This window comes from Tachyglossus aculeatus, chromosome 19 (genome assembly GCF_015852505.1).
Source record: "Tachyglossus aculeatus isolate mTacAcu1 chromosome 19, mTacAcu1.pri, whole genome shotgun sequence".
Lineage (NCBI taxonomy): Eukaryota > Metazoa > Chordata > Mammalia > Monotremata > Tachyglossidae > Tachyglossus > Tachyglossus aculeatus.
In genome coordinates, this window is record NC_052084.1 from 11,981,114 (window position 1) to 12,002,749 (window position 21,636).

Below are 21,636 nucleotides of genomic sequence, written 5' to 3' on the forward strand. Positions count from 1 at the left end.
ATACGATTGAATGAATGGAGGCAATGTGACCGAGTTGAAAGGTGTACTGAGCAGACCCAACTTCAAGTCCTAGGTCTGCCTTCTGTGTGTCCTCGGGCAAGTCATCTGGGCCTCAGTTTCCTCTTCGGTAAAATGGGGATGATAGATTGTGAGCACGATAGGGGGACAGGGACCGTGTCCAATCTCATAACTCAGAGCTTAGCATATAGAAAGTGCATAATAAATACCATAATTATTATGATTATTCGGCTTCCTCTAGTGGGCACAGCACAAGCCTGGGAATCAGAAGGACCTGGGTTCTAATCCCGGCTCCACCACTTGTCTGCTGTGTGACCTTGGGCAAGTCAGTTCACTTCTCTGTGCCTGTTACCTCATCTGTAAAATGGGAATTAAGAATGTGAGCCCAATGTGGGACATTTGTCTACTTGTTTTGTTTTGTTGTCTGTCTTCCCCTTCTAGACTGTGAGCCCGTTGTTGGGTAGGGACCATCTCTATATGTAGCCGATTTGTACTTCCCAAGCGCTTAGTACAGTGCTCTGCACACAGTAATCTCTCAATAAATATGAATGAATGAATGACAGGGACTGTATCCAACCCAATTATCCTGTATCTACCCCAGCACTTAATACAATGCCAAGGACAAACTAAGCACTTAACAAATAGCACAATTATTATTATCATTAATTGTGGTATTTGTTAAATTATTACTATGTACCAAACCCTGTGCTGAGCATGGGGTGGACACAATGCAGTCGAATCAATGAGGTTAAGTGACGTGTTCAAGGTCACACAGCAGGTGATTGGCAGAGCTGGGATTAGAACCTAGGTCTCCTGGCTCCTGCTCCTGTGCACTTCCCGGGAGACCGCACTAGCAGAACCTTAGATTATAAGGACAGAGGCACATTTATATTTTTAATGGTGATTTTCCTTTTATCCTAATAACAGGTTTAACTGTTTGCTCTCACTGGGGTTTCATCATTAGAATTAAATGATAACTAGCCAGAAGCATCAGCCTCCTCTTGTCGTCGTCCCCCCGCCCCCAAATAACTCACATTCACTGTTTGATTACAATGAGCCTTAAGGTGGTGATTGACAGTGGCTAATTTATCCAACAGCTGGAAACAGGCTTCCCTAGTGGTAAATTTTATAAAGGCAGAAAAAAGGAAAATGTTTGCTGCCCTTGTTTTCTTGTCTCGGCACAAGCCGTTCCTAATGGCAGGGTCAGATTCCCCTTTCTTTTGTAGCACACGCATCCTTTCCTGCCTCCCAGTGGCTGCTGAAACCCACTCCTTGCACCCCTTCCCCAATGAACTCCAGTCAGTCACATTAGCTCCCCCTTGTATTGATGGATTATTTTGTGTAACATAGGCATAGAGTTCTATTTGTACTCTCTATGTGTCCGTAAAGCATGTTTGATCTCTAATGATGTTTGTGTTGACAACACCAGGTCTACACTTTTTGTGTGCACAGTGTCGCCGGGACTCTGTCTCACCTTGGCCTTTCCAGCCACATAGGTGAATTTCACCATCATAGGGTTCTTCTTCAAATAGGACACAACCATTATCTACATATATAGGTTTGTAGGTATTTATCAGCTCCAGCATGCTCATTTATTGAATTTCTTTAATGGCATTTAAATATTCACGCATTTCTTCAGCAATTTCACCCTGAAACATTTGTACTACTTCCTGCTATATCCTTGCTCTTCCTCTTAGTCCCACTACTATAAGTATTTGGGGCTTGCCTCCCCCATTGGATTGTAAGCTCCTCCAGGGCAGAGAACACAGATCTTGCCCCTTTTGTCCTCTCCTGAGCATTTAGCATAGTGCTCTGCACACAGCAGTTGCTCACTGAGTTCTGTCCATTGACTGATGGTAAATTCTCCTAAGCTAGGGGCGGGGCCTTGTCCTCCCTCACCGGGCCCAGTTCAGTGGACACACAGACCAGCTGACTTACTTTCTCCCTCCTTCAATCTGCAGATGGTTGATGTTCCTGTCATGCTGAACCACCTGCGAGAGCAGAGAATGTTTATGATCCAGACCATTGCTCAGTACAAATTCGTCTATCAGGTTCTCATCCAGTTCCTTCAAAACTCAAGACTCATTTAGCCCCCCTCACCGAACCTGTCCAGTACTCCCGGAGGATGGATCTCATGGAACCTCGTGGATGTTCCCTCCCCTTCCTGTTTCACTCTCCTGTGCCTGGACAACACCTTGTCTCCCAGCAAGCTGCCGGTGACTAGATGGGGTCCCAGGTTCTTCCTGAAATAAGGCTCCAGCTCTCTTGCTCAAGAGCTCCGTAGATTATTTTATATGAGATAATTTATTTTTTGTTGGAATAACTTGTGAATTTTGGTTATGATAGTGAATTTTGGTTATGATATCTGAGATGACTTTTTTTTAAAGAAAAAAAATTGAACCACATTTCGACGGATCTGCATTGTAACGTGTCCACTAAGATCAGCATGCTTGAGGGGTGTTGGGTAGCTTTTGAGACTAAGGCTTATAGAACAAATACATCTAGTGGTTTACAGTTTGAGACCAGATTAATAGTTCTAGATTAAATTCTCATCTTTTTGCAGGTTGACCATCCCGGGTCTATTTTGAAACGCTCCCTGACTCTAAGCAGGCCTTTCCCCTTTGTCCTGCTCTCACCTTAGGCTGCCATTAGTCCCCCGAGCAGCTCTTTCCAGAGTTACCTGCCCTGGCCAGTCTTTCCTAATTGCCTGGTAGTGAGCAGTTTCCTCCTGCAGGACCTGGTCAGAGTCATCTCACTGATTTTTGCATCTGTTAGTTTTTAATGTCGTTATCATTGCTTCCCTCCATTATGCGTCTACTTGAGTGTGGATGGTAATAAGAAATCATTTAAGACATTCGGGTTCAACTCTAAAAACGATCAGAAAAATAGGCTAATGTGAGGCAGGAGGGATCTGAGCTTTCGCTGTCACTGAAGGAAAGCTCTTCTTTGAGCCCATTTCGTTGCTGCCCACAAATATCACCTCCTTTCCCTCCTCCATTTTCTCTTGTTTTCAAGCTTGGATTGGAAATGAGGGAGTCAGAGTAAATCTCTTTAGAGTCCAAGCATTATTGTCTTTCAGGCTGGACTGGCATGCCTTTTAACGCTCCTCCTAGCTACCAACAGTCCATGGATTTGGACTTTGTTTTCCTCCCAGGGCCCCGTCTCTGGAAGTCACCTCCTCTCCCTGGTTTGTTTGATGAGCCCAAGCCTGTTGGCCTTGAAGGCATCACGCCAAGCCCATCTGTTCAACCGGGCTCGTGCCTGATTGATATGAGGGAATTGACTGAGGGGGAGCTCTTGACATTTTTCCTTATTTAAATGTGGTGTTCAGGCTGGACAGATGCCCGGAAGGCTAGGCGGAGGGTCTATTCAGTTGCTCTGACCCTCTATCAGTAAGGGATGAGAAGCCCCCCACAAAGGAAACAGTTGGGAAATCTGATTTACAGGGGCACTCTGGCACCCACGTTTCTGGAGTTTTGGCAAGGGGAAGCGAGAAAGCCTGGTCACAGTGACAATCAATCATCTCCAGCTTTGAGGATCATGAGGCATTGCTACTCCTTATCCCAAAACCCACACAGCCCAGCAACCTCTCCTACAGAGCACTGAGTTCTAACCAAGAAACACATTCTCCAACCAAAGGTCCTCCTGGCCTTGGTGCCTTACTAAGCCTCTTTTGAGCCTGTGCGTACTCTTTTGCCACAGTCCAGTTTGCCATCTTTGTGGCTATTTTTTCTTAGTCACAGAATTCTAGAACAGGAAGGAACCTCATCAGGTCTAGGGCAGCTCTCTGTCTCCATGCTGGGGAATTCTAAACCACCTAGAGCAGCTGGTTGAATCTTCTTAAAGCTCTCCAAGGAAGGAGATGCCACAACTCCCTTCTCTGTGTTTTGCCCCCTTGCTCTTTTTACACTTCAAAAAGCTTTGCCTCTTTCAGAATGAGCCTTCCTGATGCTAGGTTTTCTCTCCCCAATCCTTCCCTGATAGTTACTCTAGTACATCCCACACCCTCGGCTTGAAGATACAAAGGAAGAGGGGAAAGAGCACCAACTTTGAGAGGTATCTCATATTGGTGAAACCTTGATGGAACAAGGTCATAGAAAATTCAGCAAAGTGCTTGTTGCAGCATGGGTTGTATCTCAGTACAGTACTGAAGGTAATGCAGTAAGCAACATACTGGCTACAGCCTGGAGATTGTGAAGTTTAGTCCATCTTGTGCCTCTGTTTTTATTTTATTTCGGGGGGGTTCACTCCTCCCCACTCACATTAATATCCTCCTCCTTGTGGACCAGCTGGAACGGCACCTCTGCTCTCCAGGAGCAGGGAAAGCCACTTAGAGCATGGCCAGCAGGGAAGAGGAAATGGCTTTCTGGCAGCCGTGGCTTAGGAAAACTGCCCGAGAAAAGGTCGTTGGGAGGGATACCTGCACGAGCTTTCCCTCACTCTTCCTAATGAAGTCATAATGAAAAGTTATCATAACCATGCATTATTAATTTGATACTGCCTCACATACTGCTACAGTCACTTTAACCACAGTGCCCTTTACAATGCCAGTCTTCTTGCTTCTTGGACCCCTGGGTCCCTAGAGGGAACCAGACTTTCAGGAGGAGAGAATGTGAATGACACTGCCCAAAGCACTTATCTTGGTCCTGGAAACCTCAGAACCAAGGCTCATCCATCCTTACCTGTGGACAATTTCAACCATCCACCAATCCATCATCATTATAATGAGGTTCGTGTTGACGGCCTTATTTCCTACTCAATATTATTCTTGTATTCCTTATGAATGATGGTAAAGTATTAGGCTGGGGTAACTACTGCACAACAGAATCCTCAGTCCTAGGAGCCAGAAGTACTCTCACATCATTTTTCAAGGGCTGGAGAGAAGCCAGAGAGGGTATTTGCTTTCTCATTGTAGAGGGGTGAGAGGTATTGGAGGACAGTAGGATTTGAGAGGTTGGAGAGATGAGGGTCTTAGGGAGCTTTTTAAATTGCCTTGGATGAAAGTTTTGTCCAATATTCATGAAATTCATCAAACAGAAAAAAGAAATTAATTTCTAGCTTCCTGGGCTGATTTTACATTGAACACTAAAAGGAAAATTACTTGTCATAATGGTTCTGAATTGTTTATCTTTTGTTTTTGTCCTTGAGAAACTGTTGGTTCTTTAGCACATTTTGCTTTTTCTTTTCATATCTTAGCTCCTGCCAACATATCTCTTTGTTGAATTAGCGGCAACTATTTAAAGTCTTTTCAGTGACATCTGCATGATAATTACCCAGAGAGACTTTCTAGCTGGGAAACAGGCCAAGGAATAAACCTTGAAGCAAAGTGTATTAAATTAGTTATCTAGTTAGAGATTTTGGAATAATTTCCTAATGATGTATCAAGTTTGAACCCAGAGCTGTCAAATCCCATTGCTGCACTTTGGATTTGAAAGAGAGAAAATTAAATGAAAAATAAGCTGGGCCTAGGCCTCTCGCTCGAGAGTTCTGGTTGAAATGTTTATTTCTTCAGTCATCCCAAGCACAGCCCCCGCTATTCAGGCAGCTAAGTGATGGAACATAATAGCAGTATTCAAGGGGGGGAAATTAAACACCAGCTTTAGAAAGATCCATTCAGGGAAGAGGTTTACCCTCCTCTTAGTGGAAAGGAAATGATGGTTATAAAATACTCCCAATAAATTCTCTTTAGAACCAAGCTCTGGGAGAAGCCAAATGCAGGGTGAAATGTGTCCCCAGAATTATCCAATTTTTTTTTTTTTTAATGGGACTGGAGCTAATGCTTTTTCCCTTCAGTCCACACTTCTCGTTTTTAGCCTCTTTTTAAATGAGATTTTGGTTTGCATCCTCTCTTCCAAAGGCATGTCGAGAGCTACTAAAACCAGGAGTAAGTTCACTTCTTCCTCTAACCACCACCCTGGGTTTCCGAAGTCAGATTAATCAGAAAACCTACCTATAGCTCATCTTCTACACCCAGCGAGGGGGCCTCTAGAACCCAACTCTAGTAGAAAGAGAATACTGACCATGGAAACTTTCAACTTAAAATCTTGTTCGTACTCTGAAGTTGCGGACTGCCTTGAATATCCTATGGGAAGAGCAGAGAGCCTGTTTCCAGGTGAGGCTATTGCCACGACATGGACAGTGGCTGTCAGTTTTGAATCCCAATTTCTAATCCTTTGGACCATCAGTTAGGTCTGTGAGTTGGAAAAAGAAAATTGTTTGAAACTCCTTAACAGCTGACTGGGAGAGAGAAAACAATAACTGAACTGGAAACAGCTAGCTTAACCAGCCCAAATGATCACTCCAGTTCTTTCAGCTAGTTTGTAAATTAATAATGCCACCTACTATTGACAAATGCTTCTTCTACCCAATGCTCTTGACAGGAAGGAGTGAGACGATGTTATTCCCATGGTGGAAGATGGAATTCAGAGGTTATCGAGAAGAATTCCTTTGGAGTCTAGCAGTCATGGGTTAGATCCATGTTGTAGTCTGGGGAAGTGCTTAATTGTGAGCCCCAGTTGCTAGCATTTTGGGTAGATTATTGGACTTCTTTGGATCCTTTAGAGAGAGAGAGGCAGGGATAGTTTGTATTCATCAGACAAGTTGAAATTAAGATCTTTCTTTTATTTGGCAGTGATCAGGACTGGCTATGAATGTTAAAATTGAATTTATTGAGCTCCTTTCGGTGTAACCATCAATTGAATATATTAGCCGTTTTATGCAAATCAATCACAGTGGTATTTACTGAGGGTGTACTGTGTACAACACATTGTATCAAGAGCTTGGGAGAGTACAGTTCAGCAAAGTTAGTAGACACATTCCCTGCTCACAATGAGTTTACTGTCTACAAACGAAAAAGAGGAGCCGAAAGTTAAGCAGAGCAAGTTTATTGACTCTCCCAGTAATAAGTATCAAGGGAAGAGGAGCAGATACACATATCAGCAAACAGAAAAGAAGCAGAAGTATCTTCATTTGGAGACTTTTTTTAATGTCAGGTACAATTGTGTATTGGAAGAACAGAGTATCTGAAAATGACTGGCTTTTTCCAACCTATATGCCTAGTTCAGTAAAGAGCACACTGGTTCCCTGAACTTCACCAACGGCTCACCTAGTTGGGTTTTCGCAGTAGTGCATTGAAAACTTTCTTGACCCCCCACTACTTAACTTTTATCCCAGCGTCTCTCTCTTCTCATCTGTATGTCCACTCAGTTGTATACAAGTGAAGATGTTTGGAGGATTGGCAGTCCTTAAATCAAACCAAGTTGTTTTCCTTGTATTCTCCCTGACACCTGCTTTTGAACCCCACAGAGCGCTATCTGTGGGGAGCTGAGGGAATTTCCACTCAGTGCTTATCTTGGCTAGTCCCTCCTGCTTCCCTTTCAGGGTTTCCGCTGGCAGCCACTTCCAAAATACAACCAACACCTCCGGTCTGATTTTTCTTTGTCAAAGCTTTCTGTCGACTCTGGGGCTTTTCAGATATCCTCAGAAATCCATTCTGGTGGAATAGGAGCAGTCTGAAAAAAGGATACTTTGCTTTTTGATCCAGTTCTGAGGTGAAGCCTCGGGAAAGAGTGTGTGACTACTGGCATTCTCTTGGGGAAGGTATAATTTGAGATGCAAGTTGGGCCAATACTATATATTTCTAATGGAACAGGTCAGAATTCTACTCTCATCAACACTAAAGTCTGGAAAGGCTGAATCAGCTGTTACTGGGCTATTTCTTCCAAATGTGATCCCCACCCACATTTTGTAATGAACCTAAAGGGAATGATTGGCTTAGCGTTAATCACTCAATCAATCATATTTGAGTGCTTACTCTGTGCAGAGCACTATACTAAGCACTTGGGAGAGTATATCGTAACAAAGTTGGTGGATAAATTCCTTGACCAAAATGAGCTTACAGTCCAGAGTTGACGGGGTCCTTCTTTATTACAACTAATGTTGGTCCAAATAATCAATCAATGGTATTTGAGTGCTTACCATATGCAAAACATCGTATTAAGTGCTACTGTTACCTTTTGTGAGGAAGCAATATAAACTTCTGAGGACCTGTTTCACTTTTAGCTTATTTGAATTGCTTATCAGAATGTAAGCTGTTTTGATCGGGGCTTATCTTTCCATGGCTTTGCAGAGGAAAAGGATTAATACTTTTTTGGGGGGTGGGGAGGTGGCAAGGGAGAACTGGATGGAGCCTAAAGGGAATGTGCCTGCATATGTTTAGCAAAATGGGGGTAAATGGAGAAAGATGCATCTATTGGGATTCTTCTGAAACAGGGTTTTCATTATGGACAAGTCTCAATATAGAAGCTATATACAAATACCATCTAAGAGAGCCAACAAAGCTGGCAATAAGAGTTCTTGACCAGAAACAAACATGGCATGTGTTAAGGGGGGAGCAGGAGAACCTCCACCAGCGTGATCCAAGGAATTTCTCTTGAATAGAGATTTTGATGCATTAAGAAATCACAAGGTTAAACCCATCATTATGGCATTCTGGACTCCAGGTCCCCGACCTGTTATTCTCTAAGTAGACTGAGATTCAGACTCAACAGCCTTAGCAAACAATTGCACCTATCAGTCACAAATCTCGCTCTAATAAGAAACTGAAAGTGACAGGTGAGAAAATCCCCACTGAGTTATTTTTAATATGCAAGATAAACAGCTTCAGGGAGGCCCTCCATTATACCAGCCCTGCCTTTTTGGGTCTACTTCTGCTTAGTGGATTGCTGGGGAGATATGTGACTAAGGCTATTCCCTTCAGTAGCAGACATTGAGGCTGGAGTCTTTGTGTTCTTAAAGGTTTGGTGCTGCTGTTTTTCAGTAAACCATTTAGAAGTATTCAGATTTTTGACTTCCACATAACATGTGGGCATTTTCCCCACTTGATTTTACTAGGAAACAGAATTTATCTTAGAACCTCAGTCTCCAGCTTAGTCTTTAAGCCTGTCTCCTCTATTCCTTTGTTGGAGGACATTCCTGCAGGGAAAAGCACTCTGAGGCTTCAGAGATTTCCCCAAACCACCATTACCTCAGCCCATAGGTGGATGAGCAGCTCAGCCATCTTGCAGTTCCAGTGGACCCTCCCCCCTTTCATTAGCACCTCATTAGGGTGGCTGTGGGCAGGGAGAAGTGATGAATCTCAGGCTCCTTACCAGCAGCTAGAGTAGAGTGAGGAGGAGGAGGAGAAAGTTGAAACCCTAGGCTACAATGAGAGAATGAGTACTTTTAAAGTTTTTAGGCTCCCACGCCATCAAGTCAAAAGTTGGCAACAGGAATGGCATCGGGGGGTTGAACTGTTTTGAATTTACCAATAATTTCTTAGGCCAACAGGTGGTAATGCAGTGTGCTGATTTCCAAGGGTCTTTACCCTTTCCAGCATCTGCCCAATGGGCACTGCTGCCAGCCTGACCTGGGTGTGCCAGACCCCATCAGCAGGCCTTTTTGACTTCAGTTACACCCACCCAGAAATGAGAGGCATAAAGTGAGCTTATTCATTCTCCACCTAAACAATGCAATTCTTTGCTGTGGTTTTGCTTGCTCTCTTACTGCTCCCTAGAGTCTTAAAAGCCTAATAACCCAAGCCTTTATATGGTGGAGGCTGCTAATTCCCTCTGGAAAAACATTTGTCTTTCCTCAGGAGTGGATACCTACAAAGGAAAAAACAAGTTTACACATGCAGATGACTATATTAACTATATGTAACCTGCGTTACATGAAATAACATGTTAAGTTAGTTTTATATCACTGGATTTCACTGTTCTGTTTTACTTCAGTGTTTTGATGCTTACATTTGTATGTGTTATATAAAAATTGTAAATGACAGCATATTTCAAGTAAGTGTTGACATAACAGTTTTCCATTCTTTCACTCTGTTTTTCATAAACAATTAAAAAGTTAAGGTCCATGACTTTTCTTAATTCAGTATGGACATCCTATCCATTTTATACTATTGAAAAGCTTTTTTAAACTATGCATGCTATTTTATATTCTAATGTATATCATTCATATCAGTCAATAAGCTTATGCTTGCCAGTTTTATTCGGTGTATAAAACTGACTACTTTCGACAGTATTTTTTGCACTGTTTCTTTTCCTCCTGGTTTTATAAATTCTATTCAACATCAGTTGACTGGGGTGATAGGTTGTGTCTCTGCCTTGTAAATAGTTTCATATCTGCTTTTTCAAATGTGAGAATGACTTTATACTGTAGCTTTTTTGTAAAAGATGTCTATCCTTCATATTCTTACATGCAATAAACTGTTTTTCAAAGAAGTGTAGTTTTTCCTTGTCTTCTGCTTCCACACATGCATTGATTCAGTGGAGAATTTCCCCTTTCTCCCCCATTCCCTACTTCAGATTTTTTTCCCTTCTGCTTTGCTTTTGATAGCTATTTAATTTTCCAGTAATAATAATAATAATAATCATAGTTATGGCATTTGTTAAACACTTAACTATGTGCCAGGCATGGTACTAAGTAAGCACTGCGGTAGATCTGAGTAAATTGGGTTGTCACACTCCATCCCACGTGGGGCTCACACTCTCAATCCCCATTTTACAGATGAGGTAACAGAGGCCCAGAGAAGTGACTTTCCCAAGGCCACAAAGCAGACAAGTGGCAGAGCTGGAATGAGAACCCATGACCTTCTGAGTCACAGGTCCATGCTCTATCCACTAGGCCGTGCAGGAGAAATCAAACCTGGGAATGTACCAGATGGGAATCAAACCCTCCCCATCATAAATTCCTTGTGGGTCATGCCTTCCAACTATACTGTACTCTCCCAAATTTTTAATACCGTGTTCTGCACACAGTAAACACTCGATTGGAATCCATGACCTTCTGATTCCCAGGCCCGTACTCTACCCACTACGCCATGGATGAGCTATTTCTGCCAAATCCCCCAGTGCCGCGATAACTGGGAGATTAACCAGAAGGAACATTGAACAGTTTCAAGCAGGACAGCATGAAATAAACCTATTTATCAAGTGAGACAGGCAGAGCGGGTGGAGAAGGAGAATTATCCTGATGATCCTGTAGCTCTTCCTATCAATCCAGAGAATCTGCCTTAGAAGTTGTGAGCACTGACCAGCTAAAATCATAAACTTGGAAGGTTGCCATCTTGGGTTTCACTCCTGGATTTGCCACGTGCCTGCTGTGTGAACTTGGGTAAGTCACTTAACTTTTCTGTGCCTCAGTTTCCTCATCTGTAAAATGAGGATTCAGTACCTGTTCACCCTCTCAGACTGTGAGCCCTATGGGATGGGGGCTGTGTCCAACCTGATGAATCCACCTCTGCTTAGTACAGGGCTTGGCACATAGTAAACACTTAACAAATACCACAATTATTAGTTTCTTACCTTTACCCGTCTATCACCATACATTAAAGTTCATCTTGCCTGCCTCCACCACCCACTACGGGTTCTGGCTATCACCATCACCATTGCACTTCTGGATAATTTGATTGATTTTTCTCACTTTTCTCCTGTCCACTGCCACCAGCATTGGTCTTGGGAGATTCCAACAACTGTGTGTTCATCTTGCTGGCCAGCCGCTTCCACAACACTCGAGTCTGTTGCCTTCCAGCTCCACCCTGCATCAGCCGCCCGGCGCCCTGGACAGCGGCTGGATCTTTTTTCTCCAGATATTCCACCACCACTGTCAGAACAAACTGCCCCCTCTATGTCGTCGCTTGATACATAGTAAGTGCTGAACAAGTACCTCTACTGTTATTATTACTATTGTTATCATTATTACTACCATGAACTCTGAATGATCACTCTGAAGCTTGTTGTGGGCAGGGAATGTGTCTGTTGTTGTACTGTAATATCCCAAGTGCTTAGTAAAGTGCTCTGCACACAGTAAGTGCTCAATATGATTGACTGACACTATACCCACATCCCCTCATCCTCTAAACCTGCTCTGTTTCTTCCAGGCCCTGGAACCTGTCCCAACTCTTATGTCTCATCTAGACTATATTATCAGAGCATTTTATGGGCAGAGACTGTGTTTGTTGATAACCTGTACCCCAGTTCCCAGATCAGTTCACCCTGAGGGTGATTAATAACTCAGCCAGGAACAATAATAATAATGGCCTTTGTTAAGCGCTTACTATGTGCCAAGCACTGTACTAAACACCAAAGTAGATACAAGATAGTCAGCTTAGACACAGTCCCTGTCCCACATGAGGCTTACAGTTTAAACAGAAGGGCAAGCAAGGCATTTAATTTCCTATGGTTGAGGAAACTGAGGCATAAAGAAATTAAGTAACTTGCCCAAGGCCACACAGCAGACCAGTGATTGAGCCAGGATACTTTAAACACTGGGATGGGTTCTTGAGGCAGGATGTGGAACCCTTTCAAACATGATGGAGTCTCATCTGTTGAAAGAGATTAAGAGTCTTCTGGCCTGAAACAAGCAGGAAGAAGTACTAGAAGAGCTTCCATGACTACCAACTCTATTGGACTCTCCTAAGCACTTAGTACAGTGCTCTGCAAACAGCAAGTGCTAAATAAAAACTATTGATTGATTGACTAAATGCTGGTCAGTTAATTCTGCCAGACCCCAACCCGAGGGACTCTGTCCATCTGCTAGACGGATCCATTGTCTGTTCATTCATTCATTCAATCGTATTTATGAAGCACTTACTGCATGGCTCAGTGGAAAGAGCACGGGCTTGGGAGTCAGAGGTCTTCAGTTCTAATCCCGGCTCAGCTGTGATTATCAGCTGTGTGATTTGGGGCAAGTCACTTCACTTCTCCGGGCCTCAGTTACCTCATCTGTAAAATGGGGATTAAGACTGTGAGCCCCACGTGGGGCAACCTGATTACCTTGTATCCCCACAGCACTTACAACAGTGCTTGGCACATAGTAAGTGCTTAACAAATGCCATTATTATTATTATCATTATTATTACTGTGAGCAGAGCACTGTACTAAGCGCTCGGGAAAGAACAATACAACAATAAATGGTGACAATCCCTTTCTTCAACAAGCTTACAGTCTAGAGCGGGGAGATAAGACACCTCCCTCCTACTTAGACTGTGAGCCCCTTGTGGGACAGGGACTTTGACCTGATTAATTTGTATCTACCCCAGTGCTTAGAACAGTGTTTGACACAAAGTACGTGCTTAAACGGCATAATAAAAACCCACTGTGATCTGGTGAGCAGGGGCTGCAAAACACTTTGACTAAATTCTCCCCCAGTAACCTAGGCCAAATGAAAAGCTGACAAGAAGGAAGGTTAGGGATCCCTTTTATTACCTCACGTAGCGCTCGGGTCTGCTCCAAACAGTCAAACCAGCAGAGAGGACAAAAAAATACTTGGTTAAACTTGATTAGTTATAAGCATAGTGTATGAAACCGTGGCATCTTCTTAGAAAAGAGCATTCCAAAATGAATTTTCTAACCAAGGGTCGAGAGAGTTCAGGCAAATTTCAGAGCTAGCCATATATGCAGGGTGTCAGTGCGTTAAACGCTTCTGATTCTGGCTTACAGACATGTAAAACTTCAAACCATTCAAGTTCTCCGAGATGTCCAAAACAATGAAGTTGAGTAAGAGTGGAAGCGTTGCGAAGATTCAGTGGTCTTCTATTTCCTTTTTGATCTCTAAAATGTAGGGGTGATCCTTGCCATGTGCTACTTCCATAATGGTGAGAGCCTAAGGGGTGGGGAAAACAAATTAGAGATTGAGTTCAGCTGGGTACTTTATTGTTGGAGCTCGATCTCTCTCAGCTCGGGGAGAGAATGCTGCTATAATATACCATTTCCCTGACCCGGCTGCCTGAAAGGAAACCTGGAAGCTTGTGACAGGTGGCAAATCTTTCCTTTATAGGCAATCTCTCTTTTATAGGCAGAGCAGAAAAAGCCTCCAGGGCACCCACGAAGTCTCTCAGGGGGCCAGTGGGCTTTTTCCGGGGTGGGGGAGCCAAAAAGGGTCGATTGCCATTCAGAGAAGCAAATATCTTTGGCTCACACTGGCTGCCACTCCAGTTTCATCACCCTCAAAACAGGCCTACAGTCAGGGGGTTTAAGGCTCTTGAGGAACAGACAGATTTCAGCTCTAGGGCTTAAATAGCTCTTTTAAGAACTTGGCTTTCATTTACGTTAATGGACCTGTTTGGCCAGTTTAGAACCTCTGGCCATCAGAATGACCTCAAATGCTCCCGACTCACAGAGAGCCAATTTCCAGCCCATTAGGACAGGGTTGCTCAGTTTGGTGAGTGACCAGACTCTTTTCCACTTTGTCTCCTGGTCCCCGCTTTTTGGCTTCCTTAAGACTGTGAGCCCCATGTGGAATAGGAACTATGTCTAACCTGGTTATCATGTATCTACCCTTAGTACAGTGCTTGGTCCATTATAAGCATCTACCAAATACCACAGTTATCACGATTGGCAACTTCACTACCTCCCTGAGATGGGTAGGGAGGGGAGTAGTAGTAGTAATAAAACTCTGATCGGTCCAGGTAAACGCTTGGAAAAGAAAGGTGAAACTGCTGTCTTAAAAGAGAGTTGGTGGGCAGGGGAGGCATGTGGGGATACCCAGCCCCACGGCACTTATGTAAATATCCTCAAACTTCACTCTTTCTTCTATCTGCAATTTATTTTGATGCCTGTCTCCCCCTGAGACTGTAAGCTTTTTGTGGGTAAGGACTGCATGTACCAACTCTGCTGTATTGTACTTCTTCAAGCATTCTGCATCATCATCATCACTGGCACTTATTGGATGCTTACTGTGTGCCAAACATTGTACTACACACTTGGGAGACTACCACACAACAGAGCCAAATCTTTACCAGGCAAGTTGTCTTTTAAATCGGTTAGAGGGTGGGAGGGTCATCTTGGAAACTTTTCTTTTTTCCTGAAACTGCACTGGACAAATTTAAGCCCAGCACCAAATAAATGCCAGCTCCTTGCACCACCTCAAGCCTGGCCTGCCAAGCCCCTCCAAGGATCAGGCATCTTCTACAGTTTGTACACAAATACCACTGGTGGCTCCATTTCCCTATTTCTTGCTTATAAAGCTTTCTTATCCATCCAGTGAGCTCAGAGGGGTGGTGCATGGATTTAAAATTGGTTCTCTAGAGGCCCCTGGAGTGTCTCTATGGAAAAAGTCTTCACCAAGCCAATCCAGAATTTCATGTTAAATTGGTGAAACTTGCCATCCTGATGAGGAAAACACACAACTCTTTCCCTCAAATGACTTTCTCCCCGCCCATTTGGAGCTCTGGGCGAACAGTTGAATCTTGTTATCTGAGCGCTGAATGCACAAGGGACAAAGAAGAGGGTCAGTTCCTGGAATGAAACCAACATAACGTGCTTCACTCAGAAGCAAGGTAGCCTAGTGGATGATGTCCTGGGTCTGGAGGCAAGAAATCTGGGTTCCTGTCTACAGAACTCCTAGAACCCCCACTATGTGAAAATGAGCAGGTCACATTCTGTGCCTCAATTTTCCCATTTACCCCATGGAGAAGATAAAATACACAAGCAGTAAAGGATGACAGAACTATGAAGCACCGTGGCATTGTGGAAAGAGCACAGGCCTGGCAGCCAGAAGACCTGGGTTCTAACCTTGGCTCTGACATTTGCCTGTTATAAGACCTTGGGCAAGTCACAACTTCTCAGTGCCTCAGTTTCCTTATCTGTAAAATGGGGACTAAATACCTTTCTCCTTCCTACTTAGATAGTGAGCCTCAAGTGGGACAGGGACTGTGTCTAACCTGATCATCTTATACCTACCCCAGTTCTTGGGAAAGTGCTCAAGCCATAGAAAGGCCTTAACAAATGCCATGATTATTAACTATTTTTGTTTAATATTTTTTGATGCTCTCCAGGGTGTAGCAACACAGCCATGGAATGGGGAAGAGAAGCCCCTTTCTGTGCCTTCATTATTCTCTAGAAGGGGAAGGACCCATCTTAGAACAGTGCCTGGCACATACTAAGCCCTTAATAAATACCATAATTATTGTTACCTTCTCCCCTCCCAACCAACAGAGCTCTTGATAAGGGGGAGGAGGGGAAATGATCTTGGAAGAGAGAGTAACCGTGGTTGTGTGACTGGCAGAACTACCTGCAATCTGTTCTATCTCCCTCTCCGCCCCCTGCCCTCCCCAGCACTCTGGAATGTCTCTAAATGGCCCTGGGTATCTTTGCTTCTGGCTCCAGCCATCCCCCAATGTCCTGGCATTGGGTGCCCAGGGGAACAGTCTTCCCCTTTCCCCTACTCAGCTCACCTAGCCATCCCTGTATGGATGCACGCTGGTCTGTTCCCCTACGCTTCTGGAGGGACTGAGTGGCTCATTAGTATATGCAAAACCTGTAGCATTTTTTTATGGCATTTGTTAAGCGCTTACTATGTGCCAGGCACTGTACTAAGCACTGGGGTACATACAAGAAAATCAGGCTGGATATAGTCCATGTCCCACATGGGGCTCACAGCTTTAACCCCCATTTCATAGACGAGGCAACTGAAGCACAGAGAAATGAAGTGATGTGCCCAAGGTCACATAGTGGACAAGTGGTGGAGCCAGGATTAGAACCCAGGTCCTCTGACTCCCAAGCCCGTGCTCTTTCCACTAGACCACGCTGCTTCTCATGGTGTCCTGAGCTAGGGGATAGTCAAGCCCTACCCATCGAAAACAATCGCCAGTGCACTGGCCCTACCTTCTTAAGGGCCTTCACTCCAGCCGATTTGTTTTCCAGTCCCATGTAGAGCCGGCCTAACTTCAACCACATGGACGCCACGTTCAGAGAGTACAGGGGATAATGCTTGCTGGAAAATAACAAGGCAAAAAAGCATACCACCTTCTGAGATCCTGCGTGCTAACCATTCCAGGTCAGAGGCTGAGGTGGGCAGCAGCTAGAGGATGGATGTTATTTAATACGTTACTTTAAGCCTACATACTGTATCTGCAACTAAATCCTTCAAGGCCAGCCTGGCTCCCAGTTGCTTCTCGCCCCTCTGCAGTAAACACGGTTCAGCCTCCCGACCATAGTTAACCCAACCGAATGTGGGGTGCCCCAAACCTTAGCCGAAGCTGCCATGTTGACGGCGAGTTCTGAAATCGGGCGAATGGGAGGCGAGATGCCGAGTTGGCATGTTGAGTCAGGTCAGGCCCTCTGAGAATGTTCTGGCTCTCACTCTGGAATGCCACTCCCTTTCTCAATCCCTTCCCCTCCCGGCCTCCCTTCCCAGCTGGAAGAGAGCTGCCACTTTAAGAATGAATTCCTTTGGGGGAATCTGGCACAGTGACAGGGGACTTCTACAAAGGATAAGAGTCAAACAAAGCTCAGCCACTCTAAGCATAACCTTGTGGGAAGAGAAGCTCCATGGAGAGAGATCGTTTCCTCTCTTCCAGAGGCAGGGGCTCAAGTGTTCCTAAGCAGAGAGGAGTGGGAGACCTGCCAAAGACCTGTGCTCACGCGTCGGCTAAAGCTGAGCCTGCCACACAAGGGGAAACCAAGGACTTAAAGGAGACGACAGACTGAGGTAAGGAGCAGTGCCCTCTGTTATATGGTCCCCAATGTATTGGACTCTAGAGACAAGACATCCCAAAAACTAGGGTGGTGATGGGAGGAGGGACACTTTGAGAAAGACGGGAGTCAAGGAGAAGAGAGGCTCTGAGAAAGGGGATCACAGAATCCAAGGCTGGAAGACTTATCTTGTAAATCCCCCTGCCTCCAGGCAAGACTCTACCAAAAAGCAACTCTGACAGACAAAACGCTGTTCTAACATCAGGTCAGGCTATTACAAAAGTACTAATCAAACTGAGTGCTTACTGTGTGCTGAGCACTGTACTAAGTGCTTGAGAGAGTACAGTACAACAGAGTTGATAGAAACGTTCCCTGCCCATAACGAGTTTACAGTCTAGAGGAGTTTAACAACACATTACTTAATCAGGACCAGGCAGGACAACAGACACCCAAGCAACATGGGACAAATATGTGAGTAAATACAGTAATAGCTGAGTCCACTTAATCTGGGCACTGTTGCTCCAGATGTGGATGAGAAGCAGTGTGGTCTAGTGGACAGAGAACAGGTCTGGGAGTCAGAAGGACCTGGGTTCTAATCCCACCTCCGCCACTTGTCTGCTGTGTGACATCGGACAAGTCAGTTAACTGCTCTGGGCCTCAGTTACCTCAGCTGTAAAATGGGGATTAGGACTGAGAGTCTCACGTGGGACCGGGACTGTGTCCAACCTGATGAGCTTATCTCTATCCCAGTGCTTAGTACAGTGTCTAGCACATAGTAAGCACTTTACAGATACCATAAAAAATATTTTTTTAAAAAAAGGGCAGATGTGAAGAACACAACAAAATAAGCTGCACTACAAACACGTTGCTCCCCATTCCAGGCTGGGCTGGAGCCATAAAAATATTTTAGATTCGCTCAGATGTGCACATTTTGGCCAACCAAAGGGAGCCTCCAGTTCCTGCACCTTCCTTTTTGGAGAGCCTTGAGTGATGTATAGCCTGGGCACATTTGCAACACATTAAGGCAGCCGTGTGAACAGTACTGACCTGTAGGGTTTAATGATCTTCTGACCATAGCGCAGGGCACCTTCCCAGTCTTGCATATACAAGCACACACCCATGGCCTGGTACATCATGTGCAGCATATAAACATTACTGTCCTCAAACACGGAGCCCATCTTCTCTTGGCTGAGTTCACAGATCTCCAGCAGCTCACTAGGGGGTACACTGAGTCAAGGAAATGGGCTGTGCCCAGTTCAGAGGGAGAAAACGGATCTTCTGAAGGAACACTGTGAGCAGAGCACTTTACCGACCACTTTGGGACCATACCAAGGAAGAGCCCCTCTCCCTGTCTTCCAACCTGACATAGAATCAGAAGGCTGAAAGGGACACTGAAAGTTCATCTAGTCCATCCCCCTGTCTTCAGTCAGGACTACCCCCAAACCATTCAAAACCACCAACTCACACGGTCCCGGGGACTGATTTCACGGTTACTGTGGTGTGGCCATCAGTCCCGGGGCTCCCCAGAAACTTTCTTTCTCCTGCCCACCCTGGGAGAGAGTGTTTGGTCCACATTTTTCTAGACTGTGAGCCCGCTGTTGGGTAGGGACCGTCTCTATATGTTGCCAACTTATACTTCCCAAGCGCTTAGTACAGTGTTCTGCACACAGTAAACGCTCAATAAATACGACTGAATGAATGAATGAGTGAATTCCAGAAAGCAAGATGCCTATCCTGCTTTGTAATATTTCAAGGAAGCACTACAATTCCTTGAATTTTTTTTAATTCTTTTTCTTAATGAGAGGAATCAATCAATTGTATTTATTGAGTGCTTACTGTGTGCAGAGCACTGTACTAAGCACTTGGGAAGTACAAGTTGGCAACATATAGAGACAGTCCCTACCCAACAGTGGGCTTGGCCTCTTGCATAAATCCTGAAGAAATAATTTTAACCAAGCAGTGACTGACTGTGCTAATCAGGTGCAGATATTTTATTCTGAATCACAGGTACCTTTAAGGACATGATTACAGAAACCCACCCAAGAGGTCAGTTTCCTAGCTATTCTGGGCCCACACAGGTCCTGACACAGCAGGTTTAGAGAAATCAGAACTGAGGCGAAATAATTAAATTAGGATAATAAAAATAATATTGGTTAACCATTTACTATATGCCAAGTACTGTATAAACACTGGAGTAGATACACGATAACCATGCCAGACACAGTTCCTGTCCCTCATGCAGCTCACAGTCTAAGGATGATGGTGAACAGATGTTTAATCCCCATTTTAAAGACAAGAAAACTGAGGTACAGAGAAGTTAAGTGACTTGCCCAAGGTCACAGCAGAGAAGTGGCATAGCTGGGATAAGAACCCAAGCCCTCTGAATCCAAGGTCAGTGCTTTTTTCCATTAGGTCATGCTGCTTCTATTTTATATTTTGAGGAAATTGTAACCATCAACAAATTAATCCCAAATGATCTTAGTATGAAATAAGGGAAATAAATGGATATCAAAACACTCCCAACAGTGCTAAGAAAGGTAGTTCCATGCTCTGTTGCACTGAAAACTGGCAGTGCTCTGTACACAATAAGCACTCAATAAATGCCATTGATTGACTACTCTTTCTGCTATTTACTACAACTAATATTTGTGCCTGAAAGACATTTAGAATTTAAAGAGTCCCAGGTAAGCAGCCCCAGGCCAAAGCTAAAAATTAAATTCCTTCTCCCAAGGCAATTCTTAGATAAGTTCCTTGAGGACAAATAAAAACCAGGCCTAATGCAATCTACATAATGGGTAGTTCTTTATTTACAAAGACTGTTAAGTTCCTTTAGGTTGACAGGACTCCTGCCCTTGTCTACTGAATTGACTCTCCCAAGCACTTAGGACAGTGCTCTGTACACAGTAAGTGCTCAATAAATACCTTGGATTGATTAAGACTTTTAATCCAAATATCCCCTCTCCTCTTCTCTTTATCCCCAGGCCTCTCCATGATAGAAAACCAGGCCCACTGTCAAGAAAGGATATATTTGTAGTGCTTGGCTCTTCTGAACTCCTCAATGACGTTCCGAGCATATTTGATCATGTCTCGGATAGCTTCTGCCTTAGGGGGATCATTCAATTTTCGAATTTCCACCTTGGCCTTATCCTGAGAGAAGCACCCAAGAGTATCAGAAGGAAGCTAATCCTGTGTCTCCATTATTATTTATTAATTATGCACACCCAGGCCCTTCATGCACCCCTAGAAGTATGTGGCATGCCCAGCTCTCCCCTGCCCCTCCTTCCCTCTCCCCACACACAGAGCAATGGAAATATACAATACCTTCATATTTCTTATTTAAAATAAGGACTGCGCAAAAAGAATTAGGGCAGTAGACTAAAAAAATCACATTTAACAAATGTTTGGCTATCCATTTAAGTACTGTACATCCAGCACGTAAACATTTAAATGTGAAAATTATTTTGACTATTTGCAAGGTGGCTATAATTGTTTTCTTATTAACTTCCCAGCACCGCCCCCCCCACCTCCCCTCCAAACAATTTCTTCTCTCAAAATAGTACCTTATTATCATCTCCCAATAATTACATTGTTAATGAAAGATTTTAATTTTCCCACCAGAACTGACCTTTGGCTGCTCTGAAAATCTGAACCAGGAACCAATGCCCAAGAGCTGGCTAGATGGTAAGTACTCCATTGGGGGGCAGATTTGGGAAAAAGGATTGTCCCCTTAGGCACACAGTCCTCTGGTTTGGGGCCATTTTTCCTGGTTAGGAAGGAGGAAATGTGGGGCAACTGTGCAGTCAGATTCAGTAGGCTATTACCACACTGACTCACATATTTGTCCCATTATTTGCATAATTTCTGTGACAGTAAAACAAGGGTGGGGGCTATTACATAGGTCATATAAACAATTATGTCTAAAAATAAGGAGAGGAGGAGAAAAAAAGGGAGGAAGAAGGGGAGAGAAGGAAGAAGGTAAGAGGGCATTTGTGACTTTACCTCTTATTTTCTTTGTGCTCTCCCAAATGCTGCATAGGGTATGCCTTAAATGAATTAACCCCCCTCCCCCCCACACACACCCCCACTGTGTTGTCCACTTATCATCCTTCCAGCTCCTCCTACCCTGGCCCTTGGCTGCTTTAATGAATTAACTCCC

The 21,636-nt window shown here is 44.2% G+C and overlaps 2 protein-coding genes across 2 annotated transcripts in view; one reads left to right on the forward strand and one right to left on the reverse strand.

The window, feature by feature from the left end:
* The window catches only part of PTPN14 (protein tyrosine phosphatase non-receptor type 14), a 92,612-nt gene extending 82,326 nt beyond the window's left edge, over nt 1-10,286 (forward strand). Inside the window, exon 18 of the mRNA XM_038760721.1 lies at nt 1,980-10,286. Within this exon, the coding sequence (XP_038616649.1) occupies nt 1,980-2,108 (129 nt within the window). The 3' untranslated portion in view covers nt 2,109-10,286. The remainder of the gene's footprint in view (nt 1-1,979) is intronic.
* A 2,960-nt stretch (nt 10,287-13,246) lies between these two features.
* SMYD2 (SET and MYND domain containing 2) overlaps nt 13,247-21,636 on the reverse strand; it is a 48,663-nt gene continuing 40,273 nt past the window's right edge. Inside the window, exons 10-13 of the mRNA XM_038760850.1 lie at nt 20,507-20,627; nt 18,528-18,702; nt 16,671-16,779; nt 13,247-13,668 (exon numbers count right to left, since the gene is read on the reverse strand). Of these exons, the coding sequence (XP_038616778.1) occupies nt 13,588-13,668; nt 16,671-16,779; nt 18,528-18,702; nt 20,507-20,627 (486 nt within the window). The 3' untranslated portion in view covers nt 13,247-13,587. The remainder of the gene's footprint in view (nt 13,669-16,670; nt 16,780-18,527; nt 18,703-20,506; nt 20,628-21,636) is intronic.